Source organism: Fistularia commersonii, chromosome 2, assembly GCF_037954325.1.
Source record: "Fistularia commersonii isolate RoL2024-O1a breed Wild chromosome 2, RoL_Fcom_v1.0, whole genome shotgun sequence".
In the NCBI taxonomy this organism is placed as follows: Eukaryota; Metazoa; Chordata; class Actinopteri; order Syngnathiformes; family Fistulariidae; genus Fistularia; species Fistularia commersonii.
In genome coordinates this window covers 25,918,527-25,939,454 of record NC_141285.1, presented here as the reverse complement: position 1 = coordinate 25,939,454, position 20,928 = coordinate 25,918,527, and the positions used below count along the sequence as shown (strand labels likewise).

The 20,928-nt window shown below is 44.5% G+C and overlaps 1 protein-coding gene across 1 annotated transcript; it reads right to left on the bottom strand.

Annotated features, from left to right (window-relative positions):
* Window positions 1-10,004: 10,004 nt before the first annotated feature.
* On the bottom strand, window positions 10,005-20,022 carry cyp26c1 (cytochrome P450, family 26, subfamily C, polypeptide 1). The gene is made up of 6 exons (XM_086162719.1): window positions 19,702-20,022; window positions 16,919-17,143; window positions 16,355-16,630; window positions 16,113-16,271; window positions 14,429-14,797; window positions 10,005-13,070 (listed from the first exon to the last, which is right to left on the bottom strand). The coding sequence occupies exons 1-6, from the start codon at window positions 19,915-19,917 to the stop codon at window positions 12,711-12,713; spliced, it is 1,605 nt and encodes a 534-aa protein (XP_086018845.1). The 5' UTR covers window positions 19,918-20,022; the 3' UTR covers window positions 10,005-12,710.
* Window positions 20,023-20,928: the final 906 nt, after the last annotated feature.

The following is a 20,928-nucleotide window of genomic DNA, read 5'->3' as shown; positions in this document are numbered from 1 at the left end:
TTATACATATATATATATATATATATTGTATTTTTTAACCTTGATTGGACTTAAAGTGTTGAACAAATAAAAAACATAAACAAACAAAATTTAAAAAAACAGGAAACAAAAGAGCGGACGCAGGAAGTGAAGAGGTGGACACAGGAAGTGGAGTACTGGATACATGGCGCAAAGAAAGGGAAACAGGAAGTCGAAAGGTGGAGACAGGAAGTGAAAATCGGATGCAGGATGCCAAGAGGCAGACACAGGAAGTAAGGAGGTGGTCACAGGAAGTGACGACATGTGCACAGGAAGTGTACAGGCAGATAAAGAAAGTGAAGAGATGGACACAGGAAGTGAAGAGCTGGACACAGGAAGTGAAGATGCAGATACAGGAAATGACAAGGGTCTTGTGGGGGAAATGAATGTGAGAAAATAATAATGGTCAATGGAGGAAGAATCCACCCCCATCAGCTTCTCACATGGTACGTCCCACACCTGGGTGTCAAGTATTGGGCAACCAAAAAAAATTTAAATTTTTATTTGGGTCGCAAATTAAAAATAACTATTTTCCAGCTGTGAATCAACAGGTTAAGTTTTCAGCACCGTTAAAGAATCACACCCAAAATTACCCAGTTATTACCGTGTAATTGCGTCCGGTCGCCGTCAAGTCTCGATTTCATTGGTCGATCTTCCCCTGGTGTTTTACTCTCAGGTCCGTCCAAGGCTGAAAAAAAATTTAAAAAAATAAAATTTGCATTCTCATCACCAAGGAGATGTAGCTCATTCATGAAACCCTTAAAAAAAAACAAAAAAAAAAACAAGATCACGCGCAAATTTTGTGCGAATGAGCTCACCTGACCACGTTACTTTACATCTTCCCGGGTGTTTATTACAGTGTAATAACTGTAATAATGTGTGTAATAACTGTGTAATAACTGTGTAATAACTGTGTAATAACTGTAATAAACTGTGTAATAAACACCGGTTCGCCGTCTTTGGGTTAAAAAACGCGGTTCCAGAGGGAATCGGAGCGCCGGGTCAAACACAATTAAAAATTTCCAGCGTCAAGATGGAGACCTGGTCGCTCGGGTTCATGCCCTCCTCTGTTTTCACGCTGATTCTTTGTTGTCTGAGGGAGCTGCTGAATTATGACGGCCAATCACAACAATTTAAAGCTGATGAAAGGGGCGATATTAAAACAACCGGGGCCCGGGCCGGACCAGGGTGGACCCGGGTCAAGTTCTGAGGGTGAGGAACGCCGCCGCGGGCAAAGAACAACACGTTACGTGACGGGGGTGCAAAAAAAAAAAACGATCGGGGCGGCGGCGGCGGCGGCGGAGCGCCGATCGAGTTAAACGCCGCTGTGTTGTCGGCTGAGCCGCGGATTTGGGAGGACGCCGGCGAAAATTAGCCGGAAAAACACCCCGTGGGCCGTGTTTGTTGTCATTCCGAAGCCAGTTATGCCTGGCGCTGCGCCGCGGCGGCCCAGCCGAGGTGACACCTATCTCGGCGCCGAACAAATAGAGCGGGGTCGCGACCCCCTCCGTGTTTGGACGGACGGGCCGGGAGCCCAGACAGCCCGCCGAGCTGCGACGCACGTATCAACACAAACCTCGGCGCAGGAATTCCCCCCGGCCCGTCCCGGGTCCCCTCCGTGACCCGGCCCTGTCAACACTTTTTTCCCCACCGTTGCCTTCGGTTTCTGTCTTCGCATCAAAAAAAAAAAAACAAAAAAAAACACACCAAATAAGTGTGTGTGTGTGTGAGTGTGAGTGTGTGTGTGTGTGTGTGTGTGGGTGTTTGGGGTCGCGTCCGGTTGTGTCACCTGAATTTAAAGTACATTTGGAATTCTAAACACAGTGGAGGGAAAATACCACCTTAAGCTTTTTAAGGTGGTATTTTTTATCCGCCCCCCCCCCAAATTATTATTTTTGAATATTTTGAATGAGTGTTTTCAATCAATTTGATTTTTTTTTTCCCTCTCAAAACACAGTTGAAAAAATACCACCTTAGAAATGGGGATGCTTTTTAAGGTGGTATTTTTTTTATCTGGCCCCCCCCAAATTATTATTTTTTTTAATATTTTAATGTGAATTTTCAATCAATTTGAATTTTTTTTTTTCCCTTTCAAAACATGGTTGAAAAAATACCACCTTAAAAATGGGGATGCTTTTTAAGGTGGTATTTTTTTTATCTGACCCCCCAAATTATTATTTTTCTTAATAATTTAATGTGAATTTTCAATCAATTTGAATTTTTTTTTTTTCCCTTTCAAAACATAGTTGAAAAAATACCACTTAAAAAATGGGGATGCTTTTTCTGGTGGTATTTTTTTATCCGGCCCGCCAAATTATTGTTATTTTTGAATATTTTAATAAGTATTTCGATCAATTTGAATTTAATTTTTTTTTTCCCTTTCAAAACATAGTTGAGAAAAATGCCATCGTCAAAATGTGGATGCTTTTTCTGGTGGTATTTCTTTATTTGGCCCGACAAGCAATTTTTTTTTTTTTTTTTTTATATTTTAATGACTATTTTCAATCAATTTTAATTAAATTTGTTTTTCCTTTTCAAAACACAGATGAAAAAAAAACACCACCATCATGTGGATGCTTTTTGAGGTGGAATTTTTTATCCGGCCAGCGAGGCAATTTTTTTTTTAAATATTTTAATATGTCTTTTCAATCAATTTGAATAGAAAAATGTTTTCCCTTAGTTAAATTTTTTTATAGATGATTACATACAAAATAATGTCATTAATAATTTTAAAGTTGAAATAAAATGCCCTAAAATTTTAATTTTTAAATTGCAATTTTCATTTTGTTCAATTTACATGAAAACAAGTTGGCCCGCGCATAAAAGTTAATTAAGAAATGTGGCCCGCCAGCCAAAATAATTGCCATCTGGATTCCCAAAACACACACACATACACATACACACAATTACCATGACTAGAGTGTGTGTTTTTTATTCATCAAGCACAACCTGAATAAACCACCTTAATTCAAAATAGCATCTGAATTCAAACACTTTGGGAAAAAATACCACTTTAAGAAGCACATCCAAATATTTTGTGTGTGTGTGTGTGTGTGTGTGTGTGTGCGTGTGCGTGTGTGTAGACCGCCTTAATTAAAATATCATCTGAATTCAAAATACTGTTGAAATAAATAAACCCTTAAGAATGTTCACATTGGGACCATCAATGATTGACACTTTTTTTAAGGTGGTATTTTAAAATCACTTTTTTCAAATTTTCCGCTGCGAGAACCGCCATCTTGAACACAAGCCACACACACACACACACACACACACACACACACACACTGATTAACCCATTGAGTGTCCCACCTTGATCCAAAACACCTTTGCAAAAAATACCACCTTAAAAAAATCACGTTAAATCACTATGGACACTTTTTAAGGAGGTTTATTTTAAAAGGAGGCGTTTTAAGATCAGGTCATTTTTATTTTTCGACGGAATATCCTGCGAGAGAACCTCCATCCATGACCATGAGTTGACACAACCCTACACACACACACCGATTCAACACAAAACAAATGTGTGTGTGTGTGTGTCTGATCACGTTCTGAGGGTCACCTGGCCTGAAAATACCACCTTAAAAACTGTTCTATTTCAATGAATGACCCTTTTTAAGGTGGATTTTATTTATTAAGGTGGTATTTTTTTATTCATTTTAATGCATCAGAGTTTAGAATATCACTTTTTTCTGCAGACGTTCTTCATACGAGTGTACGATCACACACACACACACACACACACACGTGGGTCCACCCAGGCAGAATAAGCGAGCGCACCTGTGTGTGTGTGAGGACACACATTCTGCAGACTCACCAGTGCATGAGGGTTCCGGTTCTGCCGGGCGCGGTTCCACCGGCGGGGCGGCTGAACTCTTGAACCCCGGCTCTGGCATGCGGCAGGAAGTCAAGACGCACATGAACCGACTTCGCCTTCACACTTCCTGCGCGGGGACTTTCAAAATAATGATTAAAAAACAAAAAAAGGGAGAAAAAAACAACGCATTCAGTAAAAGATTGTGGAAAAACACAGAAAATAAATCCAAATAAATCCAAATAAAATGTGATGAAACTCACAATTTATTCATATCTATTTTTATTTGATTTATTTATTTTTTTAACTAATTAATTTGATTTTTTTATCAATTTATTGTATTTATTTTTCGGATTGATTTATTGATTGCATCGGAAAAAAAAATCATAAAAAAAGTAATAGATTATGCCATTAAGATTGGAATTGTCCCGCTTTTTAACATTTACCTCGTCTCTCATGGCAACGGCGACTGTTACCATGACGACGGTAACAACAATGATAAGATGAGATTTATTTTATTGATCCCGGAATTGGGAAATTAATGGGCACCAAGAACCAAGAACCAAGAACATAAAAGCTAAAAATTACAGTTAAATAAAATAAAATAAAATAAAATAAAATAAAATAAAATAAAATTAAATTAAATTAAATTAAATTCTGAAATTATTAAAAGTATAAAAGTATTAGCTCCATACATAAGTGCTAATATTGGTCGCTTGGAGATGCTGCTGCCTGCTGGGCTGGGCCGGGGGTGGGGGGTACGGTAACACACACACACACACACACACACACACACACACACACACACACACACACACACACACACACACACACACACACACACGGTGAGGATTATTATTCCCCGTCCTGACACGTTGAAGTATTTTGCGTGCGTGCGTGTGTGTGTGTGTGTGTGTACTTCTACCTCCTGTTGCCGTTTTCTTTTTTTTTTTTGAATGAAGAAGAAGACGAAGGAAGGTCAAAGGTCATGGTCATCACGGAGGAGGGGGTTCAAGGCCAGAAGACGGACGCGTATTTGAACTTCTGACCTTCAGCTTCGGTCTGCAGCCGTCTGTCTGCAGGATTTTCTACACGCGTGTGTGTGTGTGTGTGTTTCCATCCGTCCATCCATGTGTGTGTGTGTGTGTGTGTGTGTGTGAGAAGGCTCGGCTCGGAACTCCGCGGGCGGTTTCCAGCTCGTGCTCCTCCGGGGCTGACAGCTGGAATGCTAACATAACAGATGTCGTCTGACGAAGCCAGTAATTATGTGCTGTACAGCTGTGTGTCCGTGCCCGCTCTTCCTCCACATCCTCCTCCGCCGCTTCACGCCACCGACAAGTATTTACCCCCAGCACGCCAAGAAAACACACCCCTGTAACTACAGTGTAACTACTGTGTAACTACACAGTAGTTACCGTGTAGTACGCATACCTTGTTTTTTTATTTCTTTTTCCAGGATTTTAGGTTTTCCCAGGTTCGCGCTTCGGTGCGGATGCTAAGCTAATCCGGGTGATTCGCTGAGGCCGCAGGCTCAAGCTAGCGGGCGGACGTCCAATCGGAAGCCTCCGGATCCACGACGAACAAACCGCGCGGACGAATCTCACGGGAAATGATGGCGGTAAGAGAACCTTCAAGATCAGCAAACAGTGATCATGAATGAATAAATGAATGAATGATCAAATGAATGAATGAATGAATAAAGAGCTTGTTGAAAATTTACTTTTTCTTTGGAGCTCATACTAATATTAATATTAATATTGCAGCGATACAAACACTGATTGTGAATGAATGAATGAATGAATGAATGAATGAATATACATGCAGACTGAAGGCGAAGAGCTGGCACAAAATTAACCTTGTGTTTGGATATTGCACTGTTTGTACCAGGAGTGTTGCAGTAATATAGACATTTATCACAAATGAATGAATGAATGAATGAATGAACGAATGAATGAATGAATGAATGAATGAATGAATATACATTCAGAGTGAAGGCTCAGAGCTAGCTGAAAAATAGGGTTTGTTTGAAGCAAAATATTGCAGCAATACAAACACTGATTGTGAATGAATGAATGAACAAATGAATGAATGAATGAATGAATGAATGAATGACTATACATGAAAATAAAGTTGTTTGGAGATCGTATTGGGGTATGGCAGTAAAATAGACAGTGATCACAAATGAATGGTTGAATTACTTGACAAAAAACTGCATGAATGCATGAATGAATGAATGAATAAATTTATTTATTGAATGCATGAATGAATGAATATACATGCAGACTGAAGGCTATGCACTGGCTATGCACTTTTTGTTCGGAGCTAAACAGTGATCATGAATGAATGAATGAATGAATGAATGAATGAATGAATGTACATTCAGACTGAAGGCTAAGAGCTAGCTGAAAATTAGCAGTTTTTTTTGAAGCTCAAAATTTTACAGCAATACAAACACTGATTGTGAATGAATGAACAAACAAACGAACGAACGAATGAATGAATGAAAAAAATGAATGAATGAATTTAATGGATGAATGAATGAATGATTATACATGCAGACTGAAGGATAAGCACTGGCTCAAAATTAACTTTTTGTTCGGAGCTTGTATTGCGGTAAATAAACAACGATCATGAATCAATGAATCAATGAATCAATGAATCAATGAATCAATGAATCAATGAATCAATGAATCAATGAACCGTTTGTTTGCAGCTTGTTTATGGCTATTGTGGTAACAAACACAGCTCTCTTGACTGAATAAAGTGCTTTAACATGTCTCTGAGGACATCCCAAGTATTTGCAACAGACACCCCAATGCACGTGCACACACACACACACACGTGCATGCACACACACACACTGGACGTACAGTAATGCTGCTCTTTGCATGTGTTCCCGCCGTCGCTGCTCGCCTGGCTGGCGTTTAGCATCGGCGTCGGAGGCGCCGGAGGCCGAAGCTCCGCCCCCTCGCCGTGATTTCCCCCAAAGACCACTCTTTTTGCCCCATTACAGCAATTGAGCGCCAAATGACCCGCAGAGGCCACTTAGACCGAATCACCACCGATTGGTCGATGTGTATCTCGGGTTCTCGACCAGAACACGAGTCCTCCGAGGTGAGGAGGAGGTGAGGAAGACGAGGAGGCTACAAAGAGCTCATTGCTCACCTGATGCGGTTGACGGTTCTCGGCGTTTTCCCATCTCCGGTTCCTGCAGATGTTCGGACGGCATCATCAGGACCCGGAGCATGGACGTCTCCTCCTCTTGGGTTCTGCAAAACTGAACGACTCGGGGTATGAAGATCCAATCGGACAGTTTGGAAACTGGCACTGTAGCTCACTTCGCAAAGACGAGGGTCCTGGAAGTGGGGTCCTGGGAGAGAGGGTCCACCTCCACATCTGGTGTAAACCAGATCCGCAAAGACATAACATATTTAGAACATCAGGGTCAAGGTTAGAACATCTGAACGGACAGTTCGTCCTGGGCTGGAACCAGAGCTCACTTCAGAAAGAGGTCCCGGGAGCGAGGGTCGACTCTGCGTACAAACATCCTAACGGACAGTTCGATCGGCACCAGAGCTCACGTTGCAACAGGGGTCCTGGAAGTTGGGTACTGGAATCCACCCCTGGTGCAAAGCAGATCTGCAAAGCCAATTGATTCAGGGTCAGATCATCCAATCTGACAGTTTGTTCGGCACCAAAGTTCACTTTGCAAAGACGAGGGTCCTGGAAGTGGGGTCCTGGGAGCGAGGGTCCACCTCCACACCTGGTGCAGAGCATATCTGCAAAAGCAAACAACTCGGGGTGAGAACATCTGAATGGACGGTTCGTCCCGGGCTGGAATCAGAGCGCACTTTACAAACGCAGGGATCCTGAAAGTGGGGTCCTGGAATTGGGGTCCTGCAAGAGGGGTCCTGGGAGCGAGGATCCGTCTCCATGCTTTGTGCATAGCAGATCTGCGAAACCAAACGACTCCGGGTGAGAACATCTGAATGGACAGTTCGTCCTGGGCTGGAATCAGAGTTTACTTCACAAACAAAGGGATCCAGGAAGTGGGGTCCTGGAAGTGGGGTCCTGGAATTGAGGTCCTGGGCGCGAGGGTCCGCCTCCATGCCTGGTGCAAAGCGGATCTGCAAAAACCAAACAACTCAGGGTTAGAACATCCAAACGGACAGTTCGTCCCGGGCTGGAACTGGAGCTCACCTGACAAAAACAGGGTATCGTGTTTTCACGCCCGCTTTAAAACGGCGCCGACGAAGATCCGCCGCTGATTCAGGTGGATTCATGGTGCGTGTGAATCATGAGGTTCCGGGTCGGGGTTCCAACCGAACCGACCCAGTTTAGCAACCTTTGTCCTAAATTTGGAGCGAAAGGCACATTCTAAGTATACGTTACACTCCGGGCGCCATTTTTAACCGCCGCCAACAAAGACCGTGAAACAGCTTTCTCCTCTCCCCACACCCCTTTTGGGATGGTGGCCATTTTTAGCCCAGGCTTCCCCCCCGACTCCCCGACAAAACTGACTCAGCACCTCCGCGGAAAACGTGAACTCGCAATTACGCCGGAGATTGTAGCGTTTGGCGGTCGCTCCCGTGACAGGCGGCGGCGGCGAAAATAAACTCAAAGGGAAAATATGGACGTGAAGAAGAAAGGGAAAGAGAGGGAGGGAGGGTTGCGCTTTATCCGAGTCGACCGTCTGACCCCGTTGTTTCACGAATCGGCGCCCTTTACTGAGCCAGGCGGCCATCTTGGAACCGAAGAGCACAAGGGGGCTAATGCTAACAACGTAGCATTCAAGGTCGCTGCTTAAAAAACATTGCGCAAGATGTATTTTTTTTTTTTTATCTTCTTTGCATTTAAAGTTTAATAACACGTTTGATAACAAGTTTTGATAACATATTACATACAGACATTTGGAAAAAAAAAGGTTAAAAGTGGAAAAAAAGGGGGGGGCGAAAGGTGTGCACGGACGTTTATCATTTTTATTACTTTTTTATCATTTAAACTTCTTTAAACTTTCTAATAGCGACAATTTTCACACAAACTACAGAGAACCACTGCAGACATTTTGATTTATCTTCTTTTTTTTTTTCTTTTTAAACACTACAAAGAGGAATCACAAAGGGGGGGGGGGATCTTAAAAAAAATAAATAAATAAAATAATGACAAAAAAATATTTAAAATAACTGTAATGAATCATAGATAAATTAATACTATATTTTCATTTTTATTATAACATTTCTTATTATTATTGATATATATAGATTATTTATGTATTATTATTTATGTATCATATATAGAGTAGTAATATTAAGTATATGAATAAAAGACTTGTACATTTATTGGTTCTCAGGGATAAAATTATGAATTATTATTATTATCATTAAATTAAGAAGGTGATCAAATATGGCAAAAAGGTCCATTGATGAATAAATGACCTGCAACAAAAGATACATATTCATATAAAGAATATATAAATATGAGCTCAGCGTATTTTCTCAAGGATTTATTAATTTAATTCACGTTAGCGTCAGACCTATTCCACAATTATAAACGTGTAATCACACAAAGTTTTCCATTGTCGAAAACACACACACACACGCACACACACTTGCTTATGACGACATGCACAGAAGGGAACAAGTCCTTTTTTTCTTTTTTGGTTGTTGTTGTTTGTTTTGTTTGTTTTCCCAGAAAGCGGAGTGTCCTGACCCTTCGGTCCCCTTGTGTTGGCTGGCCGCGATTCCATGATACGTCCACACACACACACACACACACACACACACACTGAGAACTTGTTAAGACCTCACGGCATTTGCGTTAAAGCGCTCCAGCCCCTGTCAGCTGGCGGCGGCGGCGGCGGCGGCCCGACGCCGGAGCCAGCGGGTCTGCCCGCCTTTTGTCTCATTGTTGCGTCCGTTGTGTAACACGCCGCCGCGGCGGTTGGTGCCGCCTTGTTCTCCCTCGCCGTTCCCATGCGCCCCCCCAACCCCCGTTCCTCCCCGCGGGCCTGACCGTCCGCTGACCGTCCGCTGACCCTCGCGGCACCGGAGTGAACCCCGGTTCAAAACGTCGCCAAGTTCACAGCGGCCCGAGCCGCCATCAGATAACGACCCCGGCGGGGCGGCGGGGGCCCCGCGGCCCACTTAATTAGGCCGGGCTGTTTGTGTCCCATTCAGCTGCGCCCCATTCACCGCCTTTCAATGGGGGCGGTCAGGGGGAGGTCGGAAGGCGCCGCGACCTCGGCGCCGACCTCGCTGTCGCTCCGTAACGACCTCGCACCCGCGCCCGGGTACGTAATTGCTTCCTGTGCCGCGGCGTTCGCTCTTCGCTCGCTTTCTGAGGCCAGTTTGGAGGAAGGGAGGGAGGGAGGGAGGGAGCGGTGGCGAGTTTCCCTCGGGATTTTGGATTGTGGAAATGTTTAAAAAGAATAAATAAAACGGAGTTGACCTTGAACCACAAGGACACCTGAACGCCTCTTTTTTTTTTTTTTTTTTTCCGGTCTCATAATGGAACTTGGTACGCTCCGGATCAAACCAACTGTTTTTTTTTTTCTCTCTACCCGTCTTAAATGTTCATTTTCTTCCCGCTTTAAACACGTCTCTTTTATTTTGAAAGGGCTCCCGATGTTGTTTGTTTTTTGTTTTTAACATCCCGTTTTGGCCTCTGCAGGATTCGCATTTAGGATTTGATCCTGAACCTCTCCTTCGGCGACGCTGACTTCTACGATTAACTTCTCACGTATTGGTAGTTTTCGTAAAGTATCTGGTGCCACGGTACCTCTGCAGAAGCTCCGTGGGCTCCAAAGCCAGCAGATGTTGCTGAACCGTGACGTCAGCAGAACGCCGGCCTCTCAGATACTAAGCGCGTCTGTGAAGGTTCTCGGTTACTCAGGTTGTCATGGCAACTTAACCGGCCATTGCTACTTGGGCTTTGTTATGCTAATAATACAAACACGCATTTTGCTAATAACAAATACGTATTTGCTAAGTCAAGTTCAATGTAGGTAATTGCCAGATTTGATCAGCCAGGGAATGTTGTCACTGATAAAAGCGCTACATGTTAGCATGGTTGCGGCTAATGTTGCGTGGCTTGTTGTTGTTGCTTTTGACAAGAAGCCGCAGACCAAGATGGCGAGTCCCGCGTCATCCTGTCAAATATTGTCATGGCAACCGGATTTAACAATTTTAATCAGGCTTGTTATGCTTATGATAAACACGCACGAGCTAAATTCAATTTAGGTTAGCTAAGGTTAGCTGCGATGACAAGATTTGATCGCCAGGGAGTGTCGTCGCTGACACAAGAATCAAACCCACCATTTTTTTTTCCAAGAGTGCTACGTGCTAGCATGGTCGCAGCTAATGCTGCATAGCTTGTCGCTGTCACAAAGAAGCTATCGCCTCCACATCCTTCACTATTAACTCCAGAGTCTAGTTAGACTAAGCTAAGCTAAGCTAAGCTAAGCCCGCCTGCGTTCCCTGCAAGTACCCCATGTGCCAGCAGGGGGAGCAGAAACCCCAACCTTTCTACTCGTAGCATCATCAAGAAACAAAACGTCACATAAATGTATGTTATCGTTGTCTAAATTTTACTTTTTTTGCTTGTTTTGGTTTTATACACCAAACTGTACAGCAGCTACATGTGACAAACTCAATAATATATATATATGTATATATATATATATGTATACAGACTCCTTAAAGCAGAGGCAAAGTGCTAACTCCTTCCATGAATCCATCCGTGACGTAAGGATTTTCACAGCTATGAGGCTCCGACACGCCGACGCATCCTGACGCTAGGCTAACGACAATAGCAACTCGGTGTCAGGGGGGGGGGTTCTCTGCGCTAAGAAAAGGTCGGGGGGTTCTGCGGCGGTTCTACGGGACAGCCCTTTTTACATCACAGGTTAGTATCTGGATATATACTGACAGCAAGTATCGTTACAAGGTAAAAAGTACAACAGTATCTGCATCTTAAATACAGCTTATTCGAAATGCTACTTCATTTGATAAACGCACCACAGTTAAGGATATATATATCACATTCATATATATATGTATATATAAATATAGTCATATATTTATATATATATATATATATATACACATAGACATACATATAGATAGATATTTACATTAAAATACGGCAACGTTACACAATTATGTCCGTGAAGTGACGGTAAGCTAGCTCCCGGCGGCGGCGATCGCCGGGTCAAAATCAAGTGCAAGTTCCCGAAGAAGCGAGTCGGGATCGTGGGTAGGAGAGATTTCGAAAAAAAAAAAAAAAGTTCGTGTTTTTCCGATTTTCCCGAGAACTGCTGGAGAACAGAAGAAGAAGAAGAAGAAGAAGAAGAAGAAGACGAGGCTCTGGAGCCGAAACACTGCATGAGTTGAGACGAATATCTAGATATTACAGTATACACAGACCACAATACATATATCTATACATATAAGGATATGTATATATAAATATATATAGATATATATATAAATGCATGTGTGTAAACATTCATATATACGTGTATGAGTGTGTATATATACATATATATGTGTGTGCATTTACATATATGTATACATATGTACACATGTACATATAAATAGAAATATACACACGTGTGTTTGTGTATACATATATATATATATAAAAACACACACACACATATATATATATGTATATACACAGTGTTGATATGTTTAATATATTATCTGCCGTTTGTTAAAAATGTACAACACCAACATGTTTTGTTTAAAATCCCGAAGCTGCCGGCGTTTAAATCTGGTCAAGCGTCGCCGTGGAAACGCCCTCCGACACCGCACGGATCTTTCTCAGAGGGGAAAGGGGGCGGAGTCAGGTTCAGGCTCCGCCCCCCCCTCCAGGTAAGTCAAAGGGCGCTCGGGTCAGTCAGAGGGTTGTAGGCGAAGCGCACGTGCAGCCCGTTGACCGGGTGCACGATGGGCACCGTCTGCATCCTGGGGAAGTCCCGGGTGGCCAAGGTCCACGTGCACGTGCCGATCATCTCCACCGCCAGGGTCTTGAGGATCACCTGCGCCAGCTCGCGGCCGACGCAGCTGCGCACGCCGCCGCCGAACGGCACGTAGCTGAAGCGCGCCGAGCGGCTCTCGTCGCGCTCCGGCCCGAAGCGGTCCGGGTCGAACAACTCGGGCGCGTGGAAGGCGGCCGCCGTCTCGTGCGTGTCCCTGATGCTGTACATGACGCTCCAGCCTTTCGGGATCTGGTAGCCCTGGAGAGACGAGGACGTTAGCTTAGCGCTGCGCTAACACCGGGGAATGAATGAGGGAATGAATCGCCGTCAAACGGACACATTCTGACGCCTTCTTGGACAGTTTGTTGTTTTTCTGGAAGGCTAACTTTAGCGCTTTAGCTTCGTGTTTGGTGGATTGTACACGACGCGAAAGACATACCGTTTTTTTTTTTTTTTTTTCCCTTGAAGCGCAAACATGTAACCGCCTTTCTATCTTTCTTGAAACAGCCGTCCGACTTTTCTCTTCCTGGACATTTAGGGATCGATTGTATTTCTAAATTCCACTTGTTGAAAATGGCACTCATGCAATCTAATGGCGGGATGCATGAATTAGGGAAAAGTAATTTCGAGTCAATGCACAAGTCTGACTTATTTATTTTAAGACAATCGGACCTTTTAAAATATTGGTTGTCTTTGGATGATGTGAACGATTGCATGTCTCAAAATGATGTGTGAATGAGTGAATTATTAGGCGATGTTTCTATGAGAGGGTGAATGAAGGAATGATTTAGATTTTTAAAAACCAAAAATGATGATCTCGAAACGTCATCCATTCATTTGTTTCTTTCCTCTTGGGATCTGCCCGGGACTTCACAAAGCCTTGGGCGGCGAACGAGGCAAATTGGGGGCACCGCGGGGGAAGGGGCGCTTAAGGACGAGGGGACGGGGGCTGCGGCGGGGTCGGGGGGGGGGGGGGGGGGGAGCCCACGCAACGTGATGGTGCACGTGCACGCGCCGATGCACGTGAGGCAACCGCCGCCATGTGAACCGACGCTCTGATTTGGCGATCGGAGCCAAGTCCTCCTCGCCTGGATTGAACTGGGATCTTTGTATCCTCCTCCGTCCAATGCCTCGCCACAAGGGGGCGCTGTTCTGTTGCCCTGTCCTTGTTTTGCGTTCCCAATGAGTGACCTTTCAAATAAGCATACAAGTATTGCCACCTCTTCTTATGGTGTCAACTTCCTGTTCCTTCTCGCTGGGGATTCAGAACTCCCAGCGCTTATTGTCCAATCATTACACACAGGCAAGCGCTACTTTTGACACCATGCCCGGGTTTGCTTCCAGAAGCAATAGCCCCGGGGAGTCTTTGAAACACTAGGTTTCTGACTCCGCCCCCTCCTGGAACGCTTCCACGCCATTCATTTGGGAATCTAATCCGTGCACCGGTTCCAGGGCCCCCGGGGGCATCGGCACTCCCACGCCGGTACAAATACTGCAAAACTCCGTGACGCAGTGATTTATGGCCCCCTCCACCCCGCCCCAACTCTTATACGGTACTTGGTATCTTGCGTCAGGTACTCGGGCAGTATTTCCTGTTAGTATCGTCGTGAACTTACGTCCAGCTCGAAGGTCTGCAGGGCGGTGCGGTAACCCCCGGAGACGGGCGGCAGGAACCGCAGCACTTCCTTGACGACGCAGTCCACGTAGCGGAGCTGGCTGAGCTTGTCCAGGCTCAGGTAAGGGACTTCCGGCCGGCGCCGTGGGAAGCCGTCCTGGTCGCCGGTCGTCAGGCAAGACGTCTCGCCTTCCACGGACTCCGCGGCGACGACGGTAGGGGCGCCGAGTTCGCACGTCAGGCCCTCGGCCTCCAACTCAGCCCTGGCGCGCTCCAGGACCGCCGGGTGGCGGAGGAGCTGAAGCACCAGGGAGGTGGAGGCGCTGGCGGTGGTGGAGTGAGCGGCAAAGATCAACTCCACTGCTGTTTCCTGCGGGGTGGAGAGATGGTTCCTGAGCGACATTCCACTCATTTGGTGTGAACCAAACAGAGATCCGCAAGGGGGAAGCGGCATTTCCTTAAACTCGAGTACATCAGTCAAGTCATGACCAGGTTTACCGCTAACAGAGGTGACTTACCCCAGGTGAGCACTTTGAACTAAGCTAACTCGAACAAAATAGCCAAAGTTTACATTTCCTTCTAGTTGAGGGTTTTGGAAAGTAGTACCAGATGAGCCGCTTGGATCGGGTTTTTCTTTTGATTTGAATCCCCTGGTCCACTGGTCCAAAACTTCCTTTTGGAACACTCATGGTGTCTCTAAGTTCAGCCGTTGTCTCACATTTCAAACGTTATTTAAAGATCTAGGAATCTGGTTTTGGTCCCTGTCAGATTCGTGTCCTTCCTGTGCGGAGTTTACATGTCGTCCCTGCCTCTCTATGGGCTTTTCCAAGCACACAAAGACATGTATGTTCGGAAGAAGCACCGCTCTAGCATCACTACTGGGGTTTGTAAACGGGTCAGTGCTTGGTCAGTACCGAGGTCTCCACTTCTGCAGTCTCTCCTGAGAGTCGGTACTGAGGTCACCCACGGGGGTTAGGACTTGGCTCAGCACAAAGACTCATAATGGGGTCAGTACTCAGGTCAGTGCTGGTCAATTCGACGGTCAGTACTTTGGTCAGTACTGCAGTTAGCACTAATGGCAGTACTCTATAATAGAGGAAAGTACCCAGCTCAATGCTGTCAGCGCTGCAGTAAAGTCACGCAGTCGGTACTGGTGTCGGTGCCAAGGTCAATAATTGGGGCAGTAAACAAGTCACGGTCAAGTGTTGCAGTCATTCCTGGAGTCAGTTCTGCACTAAGTACTGAGGTCAATCAGTACTGGGATCAGTGCGGATGTCAGTGCTGGGGCAAGTGCTACAATAAGTGCAGGGGTCAGTGCAAAAATAAAAGGGTAATCAATGGTGGCAGTACACCAGGTTAGCACGGTGGTCAGTACTGCAGCAGTATTGGGCTCGGCACCACTGTCAGTACTGGGGTAAGTCCACAGGTCATTGATCAAGGGGGCAGTACTGCCATCAGTGTTGTAGTCGGTATTGGGCTCTGCGATGTTGACAGCAATAAGACCAAGTGTTGCAGTGGTGGGGTCAAAACAAAGGTCAATATTGGGGGCAGTACCCGGGCCAGCACTATGGTCGGTACTGAGGTCGGTGTCAAATCCCCAGTTATCTGGCCTGTTTTTGGTCCCTGAAGTTGACAGTTTGGGCCACTTGCTGACAAAAACGATGGTGCTATCATCGCCACAGTACCTTCAGCTCCTGGATGCTGAGCTCCTGGCCGAGTTCCTTGGCACTGGACAGCATGTAGTCGAAGGCGTCATTGTACTCCTCTTCCACCTGCTGCCGCTCCATCTTCTCCTCGATGATTTTCTCCATGTTGGCGTGTAAGATCTCACGTGCTTTTATGCCCTGGAAGGAACAAAGGTCCGTTTTTGGGCTTGGACTGAAAAACAGGAGGAGGTTCACTTCCCGTCTGGACGCCTGACCCTCACCTTACGAAGCCCGCTGAGCGGTGCGTCGAACGGCAGCGAGAAGAGGTTGTTCATCAGCTGCTCGAAGATTCCGGCCAGATAGATGATCTTCTCCTCCTCCATCTGCAGGCCCAGCAGAACCCGCACGGCAATGCGGAATGTCAGCGACTTAGCGGCGGCGTACATGTCCACGGGGCCGGGCTCCGAACACCACTTGGCGATCTCGGCCTTGACCACGTCCTGCAGCCGACACAGGTAGGACTCCATGGCCCCCCGGCTGAAGACCTTGGCCAGGATCTTGACGGGTAACACGAGAGAGAGGGGTAATAAAGGGTTTATTGCCTAGTACACGGTAATTAACACCTTTCAACGTGTGTCCGTGTGTGTTAAGAGGAGATGGAGGGGATACAACAGGCCGGGCCTCACAGTCCAGCAAGTGTGTACTGGTGCAGGACATGTATGCTTATGTATATATCACATGTCCGTATTCCTGTTTTGCAGGTTCCTGGCCGACCCGAGCCCGATAGCACCCCACCCCTCTTCCGACCTCCATCCCGCCCCTCTTGCGACCCTCCTCTTCCTCACCTTCCTCTTCTTCTTGTGCAGGTCCCCAATGGAGTTGACCAGGGTGTTGGGCCCCAGAATGATGCGGGTGCTCTGGGGCCACTGGGTGCAGACCAGGCTGTGCTCGCCCAGCAGGATCTTGCGGATGTTCTCGGCGCCCGTCACCCGGACGACGGGCTTCCCCAGCAGGTGGGTCTTGAAGACGTTGCCGTGGCGTTCCCTTCGCGAGATGTGAAAGTTGGAGCCCTAGGGATGCAGGGTGCGGCAGGGGGGGGGCGATATAAACGTACATCATTTTTCAATTTTAAATCAAGATGGAGTTGAGAATGTCATTCCTCTCAAAGAACAGAACCTCAACTGTCCTCCATATTTGTAGTCCTTCCTGTTTTCCTGTAATCGCATTATTTATAAATACATGTCAAGTGATTATCAAGTCTGTTGTTTGCTTATCACAATGATGATGTAGAAAAAAACAACCAAACGAACGCTTTATTTAAAAGCACAGCCATGTCAAGAATTAAGGAGTAACGGCTTTTTCTTACATAAATAAAATATATAATGTGTTATTATGTATACATTTGGATGCAAAACTACTATTTATCCACAATTTATCAGTTAAATATAAAAATAAATCAATTCATTACAGATTCACTTTGACGCAGAATCACCAATCAGATCATTTAAATTAGCCAAAGCTAAGAATGTATTTTCGAATTTGCCATTTCGACCGCCGTCGAGGTTGCGGCCCCTGTCACTGCCTGTTTATTAATCTGTGTTAATCCACAGGGATTATCCAAAAATTAGCTCATTAAATTTTGTCGACTTCGACGTGACGAATAAAAAAATAAAAAAAAATCCTCTCACGCCGTTGGGGGGCGGAGGGGTCACACACAGACTGAGGTAACTTAAATAACCCAAGAGGATTTTATATTTTAAATTATTTAATATTCTGTAATAAATTAAGTTTATTGTATAAAAAGATGTTGTGTAATATTAAAATAATTATATAATAATTTGCATTTTAATTAATTTATAATAATTTCAATTTGGATTAAATTATAATCATTTCAAGAAAATTAAAACACTGTCCTATAGCCTTCAAAACTATTCTATAAATAACTAAAACTATAACCAGCAATTTTATTTTATCCATATTCTTCAATCTCATTCTCATCTGTTGATGTTTAGAAAACTCGATCAATTTAGTTATATATATATATATATATATAAAATTTAATTTAATTTAATTTAATTTACTTATAATGTATTTTAATTTTAATTTATTTTAATTAATTTCATTTATTTGACCTTATTTTATTTTTGTTATCTTTATTTCCAATTTTTTTTTTTTGCTGTAGCTTTATATTGTTTTAACATGAAAATCAGAAGTTGTGGTAAAACGACGGTTTGATTTCACAAGAAAACTTGGGAGTTTTTTTGTTTTTTCTTTGTCATCGTGTGCGTGTGCGTGTGCGTGTGTCCACCATGTTCGACGTAAATCAGATTGACAGAACAAAATAATAAACAGTCAAGAACTGTGTAATTACACTTCGCTGCGCAGCTTATATTTAGATCTATATTGTTTTTCTCTGTATGTTTTTGTCTTTTTTTATCCCCGGTTTGATGTTTTATGTGTGTGCGTGTGCGTGTGAATGCATGTGCGTGCATGTGCGTGCATGTGGCGCATCGGCGCCAGCCTCGCAAGCAGAAGTTCCTCCTCTTCTTCTCTGGAGAAACATCTCCGTGGGAATAAAACCCCTGTTTTGGGCTGCAGCTAATAATCAATAATGTGATTTTTTTTAAACTATTGATTAGTTTAGCAATCAATCCATTAATTAATTAAACGTATCTGTTCATTAAGCAATACATGCTAATACATGTAGATAGTGAAATAAAATCTTCGAAAGTCGCGGGCTCCTTCTCCTGAAGGTTATTTTTTGAATCAATCGATCAGATTATTGGATTATAATAACTGTATAAAAGACCCGGAAGTTCGTTTCGAATGGTGCCCGTTTCAATCAATAGATTTTAATCGATTTAAAAACCCAGACAGGATAAATATGTGAAATAGGGGGGTTGGGAGGGGTGGCAGCGACCAGATTGTGGAAGAAAACCACGCAGGTTATTTGGAGAGGGAAAAAAAAAACGCGGATTACGGACGAAAACACGCAGAATAGATCCCAAAAAAATGCGTTTATAGAAGAAAATACGCAGATTATATCATAAAAATCGTGATTACGGAAGAAAAAAACGTAGATTATATTAAAAAAATCGCAATTAAGGAAGAAGGGGCAGATTATATGACGAAAATTGAGGTTGCAGAAGAAAGCACGCAGATTATATCACAAAAAAATCGCGATTACAGAAGAAAACACGCAGATTATGGGGAGAAAACCCGGATTATATCGAAAAAAAACAGATTATATAGAAAAAACCGCAGATTACGAAAGTGAATTTTCGCAAATTACGATGAAAAAACCGCAGAACGCGGCGGAGAAGCCACGGATTAACGGATCCTGGATGCGGGGTTAAAAATATTACTTAGTAAATGATTGAACTCGTATTTATGTTTTTAATTGTGAATATTTTGGAAAAAATAAAATATTAATAAACGATACTTCACGCTGAATCGAGGTTTTTTTTTTTAATTCTTCTTTTTTTTCCCCCCCCCTCTCCTATCAAGCCCGCACACGTCTCCCCGCCGCCGCGGCTTCCGGCGTGCGGTTCGAGGAGGCGTGCGGGGTGTTGCGTTTACGGCCGCTGCGGAAAAAAAACAACAAAAAAAATGTAAACTCGTCTCTCACCTGGAAGAGCCAGTGGAAGGTCTCGCCGACCAGCGGCCAACCCATGGAGCCCCGCGGCAGCGGCAAGCGGCTGCCGGCGTCCCGCGTCAGGCTCCAGCGGAGGCTCCACAGCCGCCGCGTCACGGCGAGCAGCAGCAGCGCGGCGAGCAGCGACGTGAGCGCCGCGGCCGCGGCCGGCGGAAGCGGCGGCGGCGGCCCGGGGACCGCGGGGAACATCTCCGGGGAGCCGCGCCGCCTCCCGGCATCCACCTGCGGGACGCGCAGAGCGAACGAGAAGAAGGAGAAGGAGAAGGAGAAGAAGAAAAGGAAGAAGAAGAAGAAGAGCGGATGATGATCACAACTCTGCAGCTCGACGCTCTGTCCGCTCCTCCTCCTCCTCCTCCTCCTCCTCCTCTCTTTCTTCTTCCTCCTCTGTTTCTGCTGATGCCGCCTTTATCCCCCCCCCCTGTTCGGATAGAAAATAAAGGCGTGGAGAGAGAGAGAACTTGTAATAACAGTGTAATAACGGTGTAATAAGCAGTCGTAACAGTGTAATAACAGTGTAATAAGCTTTCGATTTCTCCAGAAAAAAAATGCGGACCCCGGTTGGGAGACGAGAGCGGGTTCCAAGGGGGGTTATTACACTCTTACCACCATGCTATTACACTATTACCACCATGCTATTACACTATTAACATCATGCTATTACACTATCACCATCATGCTATTACACTATGAACATCATGCTATTACACTATTAACATCATGCTATTACACTCTTAACATCATGCTATTACACTCTTAACATCATGCTATTACACTATCAGCGCTATGCTTTTGCGCAATTACCATCATGCAACCAACATGCTATTACACTATTACATCATGCTATTGCACCATCACCATCATGCTATCACACTATTACTATTGCTCCATCACACTTTTATTCCAATGCTATTACGCTATTACCATCACGCTATTGCACGATTACTATCAAGCTTTTGCACTATCACCATGATGCATCTCATCTCATCTCTCATGCGATCACAAGAATATGTAATAATAGCATGTAAATAGCAGTAATAGCATCAGCATGGCACAATCACCCTCATCATGTGTTACTATGTTATTACACTATTACACGCATGCATTGCACAATCACAAATGCGCTATTACACTATTACTAGCACGCTATTACACTATTGCATCACTATCACACAGCAGCATCACGCTATTACTATCACTATT